The sequence below is a fragment of the Erigeron canadensis genome, chromosome 5 (assembly GCF_010389155.1).
Source record: "Erigeron canadensis isolate Cc75 chromosome 5, C_canadensis_v1, whole genome shotgun sequence".
NCBI lineage: Eukaryota > Viridiplantae > Streptophyta > Magnoliopsida > Asterales > Asteraceae > Erigeron > Erigeron canadensis.
Window position 1 is genome coordinate 27,345,256 of NC_057765.1, and position 19,328 is coordinate 27,364,583.

General features: G+C 31.4%; 2 protein-coding genes and 1 pseudogene across 2 annotated transcripts; all 3 read right to left on the reverse strand.

Moving 5' to 3' along the window:
• Positions 1–5,493: 5,493 nt before the first annotated feature.
• LOC122601471 (EG45-like domain containing protein) lies at positions 5,494–6,054 on the reverse strand. The gene is made up of 2 exons (XM_043774229.1): positions 5,952–6,054; positions 5,494–5,819 (listed from the first exon to the last, which is right to left on the reverse strand). Exons 1-2 carry the CDS (start codon positions 6,052–6,054, stop codon positions 5,494–5,496), a joined length of 429 nt encoding a protein of 142 aa, XP_043630164.1.
• Positions 6,055–8,864: 2,810 nt separating this feature from the next.
• On the reverse strand, positions 8,865–9,669 carry LOC122601472 (EG45-like domain containing protein). Its single transcript, XM_043774230.1, has 3 exons — positions 9,573–9,669; positions 9,200–9,482; positions 8,865–8,889 (listed from the first exon to the last, which is right to left on the reverse strand). The coding sequence occupies exons 1-3, from the start codon at positions 9,637–9,639 to the stop codon at positions 8,865–8,867; spliced, it is 375 nt and encodes a 124-aa protein (XP_043630165.1). The 5' UTR covers positions 9,640–9,669.
• Positions 9,670–11,781: 2,112 nt separating this feature from the next.
• Positions 11,782–12,556, reverse strand: LOC122601473 (annotated as a pseudogene).
• Between the last annotated feature and the right edge of the window lie 6,772 nt (positions 12,557–19,328).

Here is a 19,328-nt window from a genome sequence, read left to right on the forward strand (position 1 = left end):
CCCCCATATATATATATATATATAGGTGCAAGTTATTTTAGGACCACTTATTTTAGGACCAATTTTAGGAGATGTGTTTTTTGTAACTTACACACTACCAAGATCATCTCCGACTACCACCATGATCATCTCCGACCACCACCATGATATTCCGGCCACCACGTCGCCGGAAAATCATGTGTAAGTTAACTTACACATGATTTTTCGGTGGGCCCGTCGCCGAAAAGTCTTAGTGTTTTTACAAAAAAGTCTTGTATATCGTAGTAGATGATGATGGTGGTGTGTAAGTTACAAAAAACACATGTCCTAATTGGTCCTAAATAAGAGGTGGTCCTAAAATAACCCAACCCTATATATATATACTAGGTCTTTTACCCGCACGATGTGCGCGTGATAAAAAATTTGAAAAAAAAAGTAAAGATTGTAAATATTTTTAATATTAAAAACCCGTATAAAACATAAAAAGAAAATGGTTATCATCAAATATATTAATGTTTGTTGTCTAAGTACATCAAATATATTTGATACACAAAAGCTTAAAGGTAGCTATATGCATTTGTTTATCAAAACTAAAAAATGTTGTAGTAAATTATCACATAGATATTTCAGAATAGACTCAATCCATGTCGTGACAACTTCAGCAGGATGGTCATACGCTTTTAAAAAACTATTATTAATATGCTCGGGTTGAACCCGGGTTAATTAGCTAGTTAGTCTTTATTTTAATATTTAAATTCTTTTTTGACATATATAAATAAGATAAATATTGTAAAAAATTATGGAGATGACACATATGATGTAATCCTAGGTGGCAATGTTTTAAAATAGGTTTAATTTTGAAAAGAGCTTTAAAATGCTAGGATAGTTAGTCTTTATTTTAATATTTAAATTCTTTTTTGATATATATAAATAAGATAAATATTGTAAAAAATTATGGAGATGACACATATGATGTAATCCTAGGTGGCAATGTTTTAAAATAGGTTAATTTTGAAGAGGGCTTTAAAATGCTAGGATTCTTACTCTTTTAGTATATATATATATATATATATATATATAAAAGCTTGTACCTGTATCTAAGTTGTGAATAAGTTTTTTTTTTTGTTTTTTTGTTTTTTTTTTTTTACATTAGAACAAGTAAATGCTGACAAGAAAAGTTTGTGATGATATAAGTGAAATTGATGGTTATTATTAATATAGCTTTCTGTGCATCAGTGCAACATTGTAGGCTAGAAATTAGAATATACAATAATACGGCTACTAGTTACATATCTCACAAAAACATTCTCTATTTTGTAGAAATGGAACATGTTAAAAGACTAATTAAATTGCCTTTGGCTTTTGCAAGAAATGGAATATATTAATTAAGAAACTGCATAATGCTGGCCAATCAGAATAAAGAATAACTTGATTGTTCAGTTAAGTAACTTGAGGCTAAAAGTAAAATCCAATCTCTTTAAGTAACCAATTTGGTTCCGAGTATCGCATAATAAACAACAAAGATCTCAAGCCTAACCTTGTAACTTTGGTTGAGGCCTGCAATTGCAAGTCCCACACATGCGTTAAAACATTGGATTTTTCTCAATTGTGATTTTGTCTTCTACCATTTTGATGTCTTATTTTTTTTTTTTTAAAACGGCAACTATCATATATATTTTTACTTCTGAACGACGCGAATCCCTACTATTAAAGGCAAAACTTCCGAAAAAAACTTCTTTCAATTCTCGAAACGTGGTGGGAAATCCAAAGTGAACGCGCTCACCTTCTCAAAGTCGATAACTTTAATTTGTCACAAATATGATAAGTGAGACTCACTTGACCCTTTTATTTCTTCACACTTTTAAAAATACGAAGAGTATGTTTGGCAAAACTAGCTGGTAGCTGTAGCTGTTAACTGGTAGTTGGTAACTGTAGCTGGTAGCTGAAACTTTTTAGATATATTTAAGTGTTTGGTAGAGTAACTATAACTTTTTATAGAATGTATAAAATGACTAAAATGGATATAACTAAATAATACTTGTTACTAAATATTGTATTATATAGTGATATATATTATATTCATTTAAATACATAAAAATGAAAATCTATTTATTGCTTATCCATACAAAAAGTACAAAAAAAAATCTTAATTACAAATACATAATATACATTAAATCGTGCATTTCCCATTTTGATATTAATGATTTAAATCAAAATTATTTTCTATATATTGCTACTGTTAGTAGCGCCCAAGTCAAAATTAAAGTTATATACATGAGAAAAGCTCCTTTGGTCAAATGCAAAAGACTGTCAAGATGTCAGAATAATAAATGTTATGTCATGGTCACTCATGTAATTTCGTAGTCAAGGAAGCGTTTAACTTTTGAGCTTTTTCTCCGAATTTAAAAGCTTGAAGCTCTTTAACCATATGAAACTTTTTGACAGATGGAAGCAAGCTTGAAGCTTAAGGTCATGGTTAATTGATGCATGAAGATTCACAATGCAATTAATGCATAATGATTTAGATGATAAACGGTGATTTTCAATGAAGAAAAACCTATTGTTTTATTTGTTTTACTTTAATACTTGTTTTATTTTACTTAAAACCACACTTTCTATAAGGGTAGATAAAAAAATGTGAATAACTAGTTATCTATATCTATATGATATTATAAAAAAAATAGTTTCCATGTTGATTATACCTTTAAATTTTAAAATATATTTATTAATCCTTACATCAATTATCTACACTACTCGAAGTCGTCTTTACCATCAACGGTCGTCTCTTGCCACCACATCGTCGCCGCCATAAACACCAACGCATTATGCAGGTACCATGCTAGTTTTTGTTGAAGGAGTTACAATATCCTCATTACTCGCATCTAAATCAAAACCCGATTTTCAAAATTGTTGGTTTTTGTTCCATATTTATTTTGGTCTGTAATGAACTAGTGTATATGTTAATTTTATTCACGATTTGCTTACTACCAAAAAGAATCGTTAAATTCCGATAATGAGTGAAGATTCAATTAAGAACATATGTAAATATTAGTCCTAATACCCATACGAAGTACGATAGCTATATAGATTATATCATAAAGAAATTCGAATATGCCACGTACATAATTATTTGTGAGTATTAAATAAATTATGGTTAAACTTTAAATTAAACTGATGATTGAAGCTTTATTATAATAAACAGTAATGATACATATAATATATGTTTAGTTAGAGTTTTTTTTTATTTACCTTAAATTTTTAAAATCACGTCAAAATCGAAACTTATAAGTATAGTGGATAACGGCAAATAGATTTGTGATTTCGGATCGTAAACTCAAATTTTTGAAGTTTTCATGTTAATAACTTATTATAAATAATATAATTAATACAAGTTAAATAATTGAGAAAGAAAAAGAAACAATTTTATTTATGTGAAAACGATCAATCAAATAAGGTTATAATGTTTTTTGTATCTATATGACAAGAGTTAAAGTTTAATTCTAAGTGTAATAAGGAATTTGAATCTAGAGATAACCGCAGAAAATATAAAGCACCTTTCGTACAATTTACGATAATAACAATGACCTTTAAAGGTTTTCGGTTTTAGCATTGACCTTTCATTTATTCACGTAAACAGTAACATTTGACACGTGTCGCAAGTGACCGTTGAAAATTTTAAAGACGTGACAATTTTTTACTGACGTGGAATATCTTATTTTTCTGGTATTAATTATCTGGAAAAATCACAACACAAACATCGTATCTAAATAGTTGAAACCCACATCATAATCACAAGACAAACATAATATATATATATTGGTTAAAGTAAACCAATTCAAAAGATGATGGTTACATAATCCAATTCAGAGAAGAACTTAAAAACAAACATCATAATTCTGGCAAAATGTTTTAACCATACATCATAATACTTCAAAGAAGAGTAATTAGGTCGTCTTCTTTTGTGCCCTCTTCATGTGAAAGTAGTGACTTACTAGGTCTTGGTCGAAGATTGTGCTTTTTTGGTGGACTTCCATATAAACCATACTTCTCTAGTTCCCTAAGTTTTTATGATGAGAAAAGAAAGCCTTATGTCTTTTTTCAATAGTTCCACCTTCCACCTGCTTTTGGGAATAATAATTCTTGCATACATGTTTTAGTCTTCATCATAGCATGGATTTCTTATCTAGTTATTGGTTCAGCACCATCTTGTGGTTCTACACTCATACATCCTTATTGTTTCACCTTCATAATAGTTTCCATTATTCTGTCTGCATCTTCCATCATTGAATTGTGACTCTCAAAAGCAGCTTCATTCATACAATTATCTATATTCAATAACTCATGAGTGGCAGTGATATGCTCAAAGTTTGCACGTCAGTAAAAAGGACGCGGAAACGAAAATAGGAGTAATTGATAAATAAGATATTCCACGTCAGTAAAAATTGCCACGTCATTAAAATTTTCCACATCACCTGCGACACGTGTCAAATGTTATTGTTTACGTGAATAAATGAAAGGTCATTGCTAAAACGAAAACTTTTAAAGATCACTGTTATTATCGTGAATTGATCGAAAGGTGCTTTTAATTTTCTGTAGTTATCCCTTGAATCTATATACAATTAAAAAAACTAATTTAAATAAATTAAAAAACACGTGTCGATAAAGGATTACGTCACGTGTTGTTTCAAGAACATCACAATCATGTTTTAGTTTATTGGTTTCCGTCCATTTATATGTCACAACTTACTAGTACGTTCATGTTGATCTTCCACGATTTGGTCATACAAAGATCGAGAGCGACAATATTGTTTCAGTAAACATTAACACACCTTGGTTTCACGATATATATGCCAATAATTAACGAAAAGTAAAGCAAAGACAGAGATAAACATCAGACAAAATGGAAATTAAAAAATGTTCATGTTATAGGAAATGCGACACTGCTTCTAGCAAACTAGCTCGTCATAGTGTTTTTCTTTATTTTAAACAACAGAATTTTATTAAGAACTTCGTCAAAACACCGAAAGGTAAAATTCCATCAAAAACGATACTGCCATAAAGGCCAAGAAAAAGACAACTTCCTACAAGGACTAGATATCCATAAATAAGACAACAAAATAATTAATGGGTTAATTATTAGAAGTCTTCTTTACAAATACGCGCGCAAGTACTTTAAGTGCACTTTTCCACGATCTTTCTTCGTTTTCTTCACAACCTACACAAAGATAAAATCGCATTTGGTTAAGGTGTAGTAAAATATTTGTATACTTAATATAACATTTATGGGTGAGTATTTGATGAGTTTTGATCATTTGAAAACTATAATTTTCGTGAAAACCAGAAAACTGACTAAAACACACTGTGATCTTATTTAACACAACGTGTTTTTAATATGTTTTTCAAAAATTATTCATTTAAAAACTAAATTTTTTGTGAAAACTAGAAAACTGCAAAAACACACTGTGATCTGAGTTTAACCCAATGTGTTTTAATTGTGTTAACTAAGACATGTAATTAAAGAGCCAATGTAAAAAAGAATTGAAGAAAAACTTCATACTCTTGGTAAGAGATTTTGATTCCTCCAGCTGCAGGATCAGCAATGGCGGAAAAGGATTCGCGTGATAAGTCAAGGTCACCATTGCAACCAGGTGGTGGGCAGAGATCTGTGATCATTACAGTCACCGTTGGGGTGCTTGTACAAGGGTGAGGTGTACCTAGGTTGGTCCCGCCGGTACAAGTCACTTGGAAATATTTTCCACATACTGCCCCGCCTTGAAATAAATCCTCGTTTGCAGCCGCTATCATAACTCCTTTATCCTGGTATCCATAACATTTTGATGCTGCCATATTTACAATATAAACATCTTATCAGAAATAGAGAATGGGAATGATATGTACGTATATATGCATATATAATATGTGTGCAATGTTGGTGTGTATCAGTATATGATCTTGGCATTTAAATTAATTACGCAAGTATGGAGGGTCGTTGATGGTTCCGATCCCAGTATCAGACGAGCCAAAACTTAGAAGGCTCATAAGTATGAGAATGCAAGAGTATTTAATTATTGCCATAAAAGATATGCTGCAAATAGAGAGTTAGAGACTAAGTTAATTGTGATTTGTGACTATATGAGTGAAAAGGATAGTTATTTATAGTGCAGCTTTTAGTGCATCATCAGCAACATTGTAAGTTAATAATTGGAATAACATAAGTTACATAGTGCCACCCAAAGATATTCTTTAATTTGGAGAAACAAATTACTCGTATAAGTATCTTTGTCTTTTGCAATGGCTTGATACTGATTTTGTTGTGCCCGGCCCATTTACTCAAAGTCGATAACAACCATGACAATGATGATGAAGATTATATATTCTAGTTAAGATAATTGGAGGCAGATATCATCGTTTGATATTTAAATGGCAAATCTTTTGATTCTGTTGAATTTTTGAGTTTCCAGGTCCAAAAACTCAGAGGAAGTTTATATTAGTTTCTAAAGGTGCCATAAAAAGGCAACAATAGTTGGATGGCTAATGAGGTTAGGTGCTCCTGTCTGTTGTTCAGGCCACTTTATTAATGGATAGGGCTTCATTCGCAACATAAGCTGGTTGGCACATTGGGTAATGGGTCAGAATAGGGATGGCAAAAAAAATTGTACCCGACGGGGAAATCCGAAACCCGACACTTTTGGGCTAGGTTCGAGTCCGGGTATGGAGATGCTATTGTATTTTTTTGCGGGTACGGGTACGGGTCCGGTCTTAGATTAAAACATGTATACCCGAAACCCGCCCCGAACCCGTATACCCGATACATATATATTACTGAGTTATATAATATTAATTTTTTTATATTTACAATAGGTAAAAAAAAGGGTAAATGCTAATTGATAATTTAAAAATTAATCACAAATATTTATACTTCTTGTAGCTTAAATGTGATTTAAAGTGCCAATGTTTGGCTATTGTCCTAAACTTTATTTGTAGTTGTCACCAACAATTTTACATATAAAACCTGACCTCTTGTAACTACGAATTTAGTTAATTAATACATTAGCTAATCAATACATTAGAGCTCTTGTAACCAGTACGTAATATATTATAACTTATAAGTATATAAATTAATGGATCCCCGATTACTCGTGGGGAACCCGTTACCCGACGGGTAGTAAGCAAACGGGGACCCGTCGGTTCCGGGTCCGGGTTTGGGACGGGGAATTTTAATCGGGTCCGAGTCCGGGATTACTTAAACTTGACCCATACCCGACCCGTTGCCGTCCCTAGGTCAGAACCGGTTTATGCGTGATGTGTAATTCTGTTATGGGTTAAATACAGTGTAGTGTATTAAACACGTTATAAAGACTAAGCATGCTTTGTCAAGTTGAGGATATCATTCATATTCGGTATGCAACAATTTAACACATTTGTCTCCAACTTTAATGTTAGCATTGTTCTCAACATAATCATATAAATCTAGCTTGATTGGCTGTTTGGCTGAGTTTGGTTATCAAAATGTTTTTTATTTTATTTTTTTTTTATTTTCAATTTCTATGAAAATGAACAGGAAATAATTTTATCTCTAAAAAACCTTTAAAATTAAATGGGAAAATCCATAAAAAGGTAACCTATTTACATGAATTTCCTATTAAAGGTAACCTATTTTGTTTTCGTCTATTTAAAGAATCCTATTTTCAAAAAATTCCTAATAAAGGGTATCTCGTTAGTTTTTGACAGACGAAACTCTTGAAATGCCACATCATTGATGCCACGTCATCAGTTTTGCTTACGTGACACTTGACTTTGACCAGTCAAGTCAAGTCAAGTGTCACGTCAAAGTCAAGTGTCACGTCAGCAAAATTGATGACGTGACATCGATGACGTGGCACTTAACGAGCTCCGTCTGTCAAAAACTAACGAGATACCCTTTATTAGGAATTTTTTGAAAATAGGATCCTTTAAATATACAAAAACAAAATAGGTTAACTTTAATAGGAAATTCGTGTAAATAGGTTACCTTTTTATGGATTTAACCCAAATTAAAAACACGTTTTTAGTTGCAAGTTTGGAAAATACAAAAAGTTTTCCATTTTTGAAGTGGAAAAAATTTAGATAACTAGCCGTGTAATAATAGCATAACAGAGTTCCTTTTTTCAATAAGTAAAGATTATTTTGAAAATATGACATTGGAACACATTATTTGATTTAGCTGAAATTTTTTATAAAAAACATCCCTAGTGCCAATGACCAATAGTTGGATTGATAAGACACTCTTTACACACGAGGCGGATGTTCAATCCCTGGGTTGGCATTTGTATGATATTTCTTGGAATTGGTCAACCTTGGTAAACTTGAGCTTTCATTCGGCTTGTATAGTGGCCAGATGTGAGGTTTGGCCCACGATCGTGTAGCCTTTGGCTATTGAGCTATCCCGTATGAAAGTCCAGGTTTTGCGTTTGTTGATTGTTAAAGAAATAGATCCTTAGTGTAGTACGTACCATTGATGAAACACACTCATACACGCTATCCATGTTGGGACTTGAATCCACGAGCTCTTGATTTTGTTGGCTACTATGATCAGTATTTGGTTTTAGCCTTTTAAATTCATAAGTTAGATTAGAAAGTTAAGTATGCCTAGCATCATCTTCTTAAGTTGAAACAAGGTTGTTCCATATATCTCCTCGCTAAATTAGGCTAATCAACGACATGCTTTTAATTAACCAAAAGAATAATATATTCTTTGGGGGTCATGTCATATTTGCAGGTTTTTGAGATGTATTAGGCTTATGTTTGTCATTAATTGGGAGTTCACTCAAGAACACGTACAGTCATTATTGTTTTCCTAGGTAGTGAAATTAAAGCGAAAAAGACTAAATTTATCTTAACAAGGATTAATTCACATCCATAACAGAACATCTAAGAAGAAATAAAGAGCAACACTTAATAATTTAATACCAACTAATAAAGTGGAACATAAATAGTTTGTATTATTGAAAACGTGGTTAATTATGCATCAAGCAGTAGACACAAACAGCTAACATCTTGTTTCTGCAGACAATGCCTCTTTTGTGATCTTTCTTTGTCTTCATAGCCTGGGCGCACAACGATAAAAAAAAATAACATTTGTTATAAGATGTGTGGAATAAGAAATATGAAGTATTAATATAAAGGTTTTATCGACGTAACAAAATAAAGGAATTGATGTAGGAAGTTAACGTTCACGTACTCTTGGTAAAAGACTTCGATTTCTCCAGCATCAGGATTAGCAATCATGGAAAAGGTTTCGTGTGATAAGTCAAGGTTACCCTGGCAAGAAATCGGTGGGCAAAGATCCGTGATCATTACAGTCACCGTTGGGGTGCTTGTGCAAGGGTGTGGTTCACCTCGGCTGGTTTCCCCTGTACATGTCACTTGGAAATATTTTCCACAAGCTGCTCCGCCTTGAAATAAATCCTCATTTGCAGCCGCTATCATAACTCCTTTATCCTGGAATCCGTAACATGCTGATGCTGCAATATTTACAATAAAAAACATCTCATTAAAAAGAATGAGGATGATATATGTATGTATATAAATAGCTAGTGCATTTGAATTATTACGCAAGTATGGAGGGCCATTGATGGTTGCGATCCCATTATCAGCCGAGCCAAAACTTACAAGACTCATAACTATGAGAATGCTAGCGCATATCCTTATGGACGACGACGACATTGCCATAAAAGGTGCGCTAGCTGCGGATGGAGAGTTAGAGACTAATTAAGTTTGTGATGATATGAGTGAAAATGATAGTTATTTATACTGCATTTTTCTGTAGATCAGCAAGTCGGCAACATATATTCTAAGTTAATAGTTGGAATAAAAAAGTTACATAGTTCCTTACAAAGATATTCTTTGGAGAAACAAATAAAAACACTTTGTCTTTTGCAATGGCTTGATAGTTGAAACTGGTTTTGTTGTGCCCGGCCCATTTACTCAAAGTCGATAACTTCAATCTCCTTTTTTGGTTAAAGAAAGGCGCACACACATGGATGACTAGAATTTTAACCATCATGAATTAACCATTCAATCAAGAGAAAAAATGAACAACAGAGTTTAATCTCAAAATACAAACAATTTATACAATCAATGAATGACACTTAATTCATTTTATACATGATGGATCTGATGTCCAATTTTGTTTTTTATTTTATTTTATTTTTTGTGAAAGGCATGTGATGTCCATTTTAATTGGAGGTGTTAGATTGGGGTTGCCAAACAAATATTGACACAATGACACTTCAAAAGTGATGGCTAATTACCTAGTTTGACTTATAACAGTAACTAAAAACTTTTGTGGTATAATAGAAACCAAAACAAATATTTGCGGTAATAATGAATAAATATTTAAATAAGAAAAAGAAAAACTTTCGGCGATACTGATTAATTGAAGTTTTAATTCTTTACGATACTTATATAGGGTTGGTTATAATAAACAAATATTAAAGTAAAACAAATAGTACAAGATCTTGACCCTTAAATCATGATTAAATTGATATACGAAGATTCACGAAGAAATTGATACATGATGATTGTCATGATGCATGGTGATTTTCAGTAAAGAGAAACTCATTGTTTTATTTGTTTTACTTTAATACTTTGTTTTATTTTATCTAAACCTACTTATATAAAACATAATTTCTTTTTTAACGACGAACTAATCAACTCTCGACCCATTTCTAATTCACTCGAATATTTGAGATGAAACTTAGGACTCTCGAGAAAACTCCTTAAAAATTTGTTACTACAAATGTAGAATGTGAGATTCGATGGAACACCCCAAACTCAAAGACTTTAACAATAAATAAAACATGAATTAAATTATTAAACAAAAATTAATTATTATGCATGTATAGTAGATAAGATGAAGGGTTACATGTCTATAAAATGATATCTCACTCAAAGTTTTAGTTGCATTACAATGGTAATACTCCCTATTCATTTAGAAACTTGTGTTTCTTTAATTTGAGGTGGGGAGGGTTTAATCTTGTAAGTGTTTTTTTTTAAAACAGTGGTGATTAGACGTCACCAGCACAGTCAATTCGAGAGCATGACAGGTGGTGAAAGTCCCACTACCGTTTTGGAGGAAACTAGCTATGCTAGAGAAAATCACCATGCTCCACCTTATTGGCAAAGACTTCCCAATATGCCTTTCAAAGATTTTAAACCCGTGACCAACATTTAACTGAAAGACGTAAGGGACATTAAATGTCCAGTTAAGTTAAAGAGAGTGAAAACATCCTTCTCGAACTAGAAGATAGATTAATTCATCCACTTTATTATATATACCAACCTTTTTTGGTTTAATCCATTTTTTTAGTGTGTACTACATCAACTTAAGTTATTCATGTCTGGCCAAATTTTACCAAATTAAGGAATCATTACATTCAAGCCATCTCACGCTATCAACTTCAATCAAGAACATGTTTCATTTGTAATGGTTTTACACCATTACTATAAGTTTCCAAGAGTTTGTCCAAAGTGAAGAGCAAAGCTTTATTTCTAGCTAGAAACATACATGAGCAAGTAGTACATTAAGTCTAAAAAGATAGACATCCATCGATCAACAGAAAATGAAAATTAATATATATAGAAGTTCATATTATACGATATGTCATAATGCATTTCGCAATATGATAGTGTTATTAAACTTGGATGTCTTCTTCATGAAGACAGTTGCTTTGAATGATACTTTCCATGGTCTTGCTTCTTCTTCAATTCTTCACACCCTACAAATAAAAAATGTAAAAAAAAAAAGAAAAAGAAATTCCATTACGTAAACTCATGGGATATTGTACGAGTAATATATATAAGAGGAAGGGTCGGGATTGTAGAAAAATTAAGTAATTTCTGATCAATCACATACTCTTGGTAAGAGATTTTAATTCCTCCGGATGCAGGATCAGCAATGGTGGAAAAGGATTCGTGTGATAAGTCAAGATCACCCTTGCAACCAGGTGATGGACAAAGATCCGTGATCATTACGGTCACGTACCGTTGGGGTGCTGGTACAAGGGTGCGGTGTGCCGAGGTTGGTTCCGCCTGTACAAGTCACTTGGAAATATTTTCCACAAGCTGCTCCTCCTTGGAATAAGTTCTCATTTGCAGCCGCTATCATTACTCCTTGACCCTGGAATCCATAACATGCTGATGCTGCAATATTTACAATATACAATATATGTTAGCTATCGATGAGAAAATTTTATTTTTGAATGACAGAAAGATTATATCAACTAATATGAAGCCAACTAGCAAGCTAGGTACTAGGTAGTGGTCGAAAAATACAAGATACAGTTCTAGATATACAAACTTTTCATAAACTAGAACTTACTCGAAACTTTAACTGCTAAAATTGCAAAATAGTTAGAAAATTAAAGCACAATACAACATATATATGTTAGCTAGCAAAAAAATTTTATTAACTAATTGAATGCATTCATGTAGGCAATGGTGTAGTTGACATCTTACGCAAGTATGGAGGGTCATTGATCGTTCCGATCCCATTATTAGACGACGCAAAACTTAGAAGGCTCATAACCATGAAAAGGCTAGTACATTTCGCTATCAATGACAAAGCCATACTAGCTAGCTAGCTAGTTGTATCTATAATGCTGATAGATATATAGATTAATTTAGAGATTAAGCTAGCTACTTAGTTGTAATAATTAGAGCGAAAGAGATGATTAGTTATTTATACTGCTAGCTTCGATGGTTCAAAGTACTCGTAACATTTTAGGTTAAGATTTGGAATAAAAAGTTCTGATTAATACGGCAAGTAGACAATATAGAGTTACATTGTGCTTGGCAAGGGATATGCTTTAAAAATGAAACAACACATATGTTAAGAATTAAAAAAAAGTACTGGTATTTGTTTTATTTTAGCATGTAAGTAGGAGAACAAATAAACTGCTGGCCACAGAATAAGATGTAAACAATAAAATCGACTTTTATAGTTTTACCACACATACACCAACCATCTTGAAAATCGTTAGAAAATTCTTTCACCCAAGAAAAACAAGATATTAAGACGGAAACCTTTTGCGAAGACATAATGTCGTTGCTAATTGTTATATGGTTGCAAAACGGAAAAGAAAAGCTACTTTTTGACTTTGAAAAGTCACATTGACTTTTCTTAGGACCATATATTAGGGGTGAGCAAAAACCGAACCGGAAATTAAAACCAAAAACCGAAAAAAAACCGACAAAACCGAACGAAATTCATTGGTTTGGTTTTTGTTTTCTAAAAACCGAACGGATCGGTTCGGGTTTCGGTTTCATATGCCAAAAAACCGATCAAAAACCGAACCGAACCGAATCAATTATATATTAATTATTTAATATTTATATCATATTACATTTATATTTATTACTTATATTTTGTAAATATGTTAATATATTTAAACTTTTTGTCTTTTTAGTATACAAATCTATATAAATTGTATGTTTTAAATGAAAACGTACAAGAAAATTAATTCGTTTTATAAAAGTTATATCAATTTTAACACCTAAAAAATATAATTAGTCGATAAAAAACATCTTTATATTTTAATTTCTATATCATAATTTTTTTTGTTAACAACTGAAAATTAAATTTATAACATAATAAACAAAAAAGTTAAAAAAAAATTATAATAAAAACCGAAACCGATCCAAACCGAACCAAAAAACCGACAAACCAAACCGAACAAAAACCGAATCCAATGGATTGGGTTTTCTAAAAACCGAATGGATCGGTTATGGTTTCGGTTTTAGCCAAAAACCGAACCAAACCGATCCATACTCACCCCTACCATATATAATGTTGTTGCTAAAAGTGTTTTCTATACATTTCGAATTTTTTTAATGCCAAAAAGTGGAAAAACAAATCAACAAACCCTTTTGCAATGACAATGCCTTTGTTATATATTTTTTCACAAAAGAATGCAAAAATTGAGAAGTTAAATGGTGATAAAATAAACTTTTGTCAGAAAAATTAGAAAATTGTCCTTGAAAAAACAAAGTGTCTGAAATCTGATAAAAAGTACCATATTAATTACTATAACTTTTAAAAGTTTATTTGGTACAGTATATATATTTGTCAATATAGGAAAAGTAGTTGTACTTTGTGGTTGAAACTTTTAATTGAGATTGTGATTTGTACAGAGTAATTTTTAAACAAAGTTGTAAGTTAAAACTTTTATTAGAGTTAATTGCAAAATTGATCCATGTGGTTTACATACTTTAGCAATGGGGGTTCCTTTTTAAGTATCGTTGCAATGGGGGTCCCTGTTTTGAGAATTTTTTTCAAGATTGGTCCCTGTTTTAAGTATCGTTAGCGAATGTCGTCAAATCTTAACAGAAGGGACCATCATTGCTAGTAAACTCAGAAAGGACCCCCATTATTTAAATGGAAAAACCATAGGAACCAATATTGCAATTAACAATTTGATATCTTTTTTTTATTTAACTTAAGAGATTGCAACATACAATTGTCAGTGTGTCAGATCCCTAATTAGTAAACTTATGTATACTCAAATATTTTAATAATGAAAATGTACCTTCTATAATCTTTTTTACTTTGAAAATTAATTGATATATAACTTTATTATTATATATAGTTACGAAATTAGAGGTTGTATGTTTGAAATTTGATATTACCAAAAAGTAAACTTGTTCAAAAAATATAATTACCATATATGGTTTTTAAGTTCCCTGTGTAACATGTTAAACATTTATGCGGTTGGTGGATTAATAAATATTAATTAATAAATATTTAGTTTATTTTAATATAGATCATAACAAATTTTTTAATATGTTTTTTTATATATCGAGTAATACAGTTTGTTATTTTAAGACATGAATATTAATTATTATGTGGATTTGATTATCATCAACAACTGAAGCATTTACAAATTTTATAATATTTTTAAAAAATATGTTTTAATATTTTAATTATCAATAATCATATCAAGCTAAAGTATGTTAATAGTTATATTTAAATTAAGTATTTATTAATTTTCATGTTTTTATAGAAAAGTTAAAAAGTATACATATGGATCTTACGCACTGACAATTATATGTTGCAATCTTTTGAATTAAATCAAATAAGATATCAAGTTGTTAATTGCAAGATTGGTTCCTATGATTTTTCCATTTTAGTAATGGGGGTCCTTCTTGAGTTCACTAGCAATGATGGTCCCTTCTGTTAAGACTTGACGACACCCACTAATGATCCTGTTAAAAAGGAACCAATCTTCTAAAAAATTCTCAAAACAGAGACCCCATTACAACGATACTTAAAAAGAGACCCTCATTGCTAAAGTGTGCAAACCATAGGGACCAATTTTACAATTAACTCTTTTTATTATTTAGAAATACTTGATATATTAGCTGTTGTTCCAACTTAAATGTGTAAATTGACAAAAAGCAAAATGGATATTAAAGTCTTCAACCAAAAACTATGAAAAGGGTATCATATCTATGTAACTTTTTAAATTTAAACTAAAAGAATTTGCTATTTAGTTTTTTCTTTCAAATAAAAATTTAAACTAGTTTAATCAAAAAAAACTTTTAATATGAAGGATCTTATTGCTATCAAGGATCAAGAATTTCTAAAAAGCTCTTATGAAACATGCCTAAAGTGTAACCATGTACAAATTGATATTTCATGGCTTTAACCTTTTTTAATGAGTTCCATATGACTAAGTAATATGGAAGCAAAAAAAACAAAATGAAAGTTCATATGGGAATTCTACAAATAAACAAATCGGCACCACATGCATAAATGCTATATTAGATCGAGCTAGTAATAACAGTTAGTTAAATTATGCTAAATTAGTCGATATCGACTATGTCTTTGTATATAATTAACGTGCCTAAGCTTTAAATTCTATTATCATTAGTATGTTATAATTTGATTGGTAAGGCCCCATTTTGTATCTAGCTTTATACCCCAATTGAAATGTCCCTTAAACTATCTGGATCAAGTTGTTGGATTTTGAGTGTAGAAATGATGTAATCTAATCTTTGGATTGTGTCAAGTGAATGCAATCAAACGCTTAGCGTTGTTGATCTCAAGACCCAAGGTGATTAAAGAGTCAATGGAAAAAAGTGTAAGGGGCTATTATTGATAGATATCAAAGGTTAAAAATAAGACGTGTTTTGTTTTATTGCCCATGTATATGTAGAATAGAAACGTTTTTATAAGGCCTCTACTTATAAAGCCGTCCTCCATGCGTCCTCCATGGCCAAGACTCTGGACACTATTGGCACCAAGCTTCGGACGCTCGCGTCCTTGAGGAAGAGTCCTCGTGAAGAAGATTGGAGACGCTCCTTGTGGGACCAAAAGCAACGGTCATTTTGCAAAGTATTTTTTTTTTCTGACGGCTAAACTTTTTTTTTTTTCTATTTAAACACTCAAACTTATTCTCATTTTAACACACAAACATTTTATCACATACTATTTCATTCATCAAACACCATAAAAATTATGTCTAATTCATCATCAAGTGACGATTTCAAATTTCTAAACTCCACCGTTACGCAAATAAACACCCTATTTAATCCGGAGATCGCAGGCGCCATTTTTGATGTTTGTAATGAAGACAAAGCAGACGATGTCAAGTCAAGTTCACGTGTACCTCGACCCAGAAGAGTTTTATCACGAGATCATGTCGGAGCCGCGATGCGGTTATGGAATGATTACTTTTCTTTATGTGTACTTTCGTAATTTTATTTGAATGGTGTTTTAATGTTAGTTTAATATAACTGTTGTAATGTTTTATTTAATAATAAAAGTATTTATTTGAATGGTGTTTTGTTAATTAAATAAATGATAAATTAATTGATGATGTGGCGAAGAAGTCCTGAAAAATATTGCTTATAGACAAGGAGAGTCCTGAGGGGGGTCCTGCTGACGTGGCAGTCAAGACTCTCCAGGACTCCAGTCCATATAAGCAGAGGCCTAACTCTATTCCAACGCAATTCACATACCCAATCAAAATCTACTCTATTTTCTCTCTCAATCTGATTATTGTTGTTCTTGATCCTATTGTTATTTTGTTCAAAGATGTGTTAGTTTAAACTCTAAAAATCAGTTGAATGATTTTGATTTGTCTTCTTGTTTCTTAAACATTTTGGATGAAAGAGAAACTGTGTAAAATCTTACCATAATCGTTTTTTCCCAGAAAGGATAAAATAGGTAAGAATGTAAGATGAATATTTTGATGTCAATCATGTCAGCCTTTAGTTCCAAAATTTCTTATTTCACTTTCACGCCCATATGTGACTTACAAAAACGAGATATGATCAACAAAGTTATCGAGTGTCGTTGGTATCCGACTTAAACAACCAAGTCATCCCAGTGACTCATGGTGTTAACGATTTACAATTGGTCTTCATTCTTCTCCTGGCAACTTGATCGTATAAGAATATGGATTAATTTGGTTCGGAATGCAGCTTGTATTTATTGCTTGTAGCTAGCTTGTTGTAATTTTTATTTTCAGGTTGTCATGGATGATGATGATGTGTATGATGGTGGTTATGAGCTAGGTCACTCGCCAGTGGCGTCTCACTAGCCTTTTCCCCCGTGTGTCACACGTGAGAAGACGAATGGCAACGGCTCGTCACTGGAATGTCACCTAGCAAAACTGCTAGCAGAGAAGTCATGAAGGAGAAGGTAAGAAGAAGGCAAATGGGCCCAAAGTGAAAGAAAGACATGAGTATGACTACCCGCAATGCTTCAATTGGAGAGGAAGCATTTGGTGAGGTGGATGAAGCATTTGGAAGGATGGAGTGGAGAGAAAGCATGAAGGGGAAGCACATACTTGGCCAAGTACACTCAAATGCATCCATTTAAAGACCCCACATGAATTAAATATAACTTTTTATTTTTTAAAAAAAACACATGCTTTATTAAAAAAAAAAAAGCCTAACAGCTCTTTGTAATTGATTAATTTTTTTATTTTATTTTTTATATGTTTGACTTGATTTTAGATAAAAGTCATTTTATATATTTTATATAAAAAATAACTATACATTATATAACAAAAACATTAAAATCACATAAAAACACATTAAAATAAACAAAAAGTTTTTACATTTATTTATTAAATATTTTTTAAGATTACAAAATAAAAGTTTTTAATTTAAAATAAAAAAAGAAATGATGATGTAGAGGAGAGAGGTTGCATGTGGAAAGGAGGGTTGGCGTTAAAAAGAGGAGAGATAATTCATGTAGGAAGGATGAATAAAAAGCTGATGTGGCGGTGATAACTAGGATGTATCATGTATGTAGTAAATGCAAGCCGTTGCATTGCGGGTAGTCTAAGAAAATTGTTAGTGAGAGGTATGCGTCCACCTTTTTGGAATAAACAAACAAAAGAAAATATTTTTTTAATAGTTTTTTATTATTAATTTATTTCCTTAAAAGAATACAATATAATGTAATGTTGATTTAATTATATGTAATAATTTTTTGATTTTTATCAATAAAAATATGTTTTTTTTTCCTTTATGGGATGCATAATTAATTGGAAAAAATAAAATATGTGAGCAAGAAATAACGGAGGAAGCGACGATGAAGATATGTTATTGATATTATTGTGTCATTGGATGGGAAAATGAGAAAGAGATGATATGATATTGATATAACAACGAAAAAAACATTGGCACCATTGGCACGGGCTCCGATCGGTACATATGATTCTAAGTTTAGTGAAAATGTTACTTAAAATTAGTAAATTGGAGCAGGATAGTCCTCTTCATCTACTCCTAGTTACTCAAATATTATCTTTATACTATATTTATAGTGTTTGTGAATTAAAGAACTGAAAATTATGAAGTGTAGAGTTCTGTTCTGCTACTTGCATAAAATAGAGTGAATTTAATCGATAGTACATGCAAGAGGTTAAATACATGAATACATGATGATATTATGATAAGTTCTATAGATGTAGTTAATATAGTTGTTATGTCTTGAATTTTGAATTCTATACATATATTTGGGTCATATTTTTTCTAGGAAAGGCTGACTTGTTTAGAATTTAAAAAAACATTTGATTAAGTGAATTAGACAAATGATATGATATTAATTAAGCAAAAGTGTTGCAACACTAATGAGTACTATTTATACTCACTATGAAGAAACATAAGGGTAAAAACAAACAACCACTATAAATATGAATTACTAAAATTTTAATCCTAACAAGCAACAACATCTGATAAGATGGAAATATAAAATATATATGTTCATCTTATAGAAAACATGACTTAAGCCTCTGCAGAGTCGAGGTAGTGCTATTAAATCTTGAGTGCACTTTTCCATGATCTTTTCTTCCACT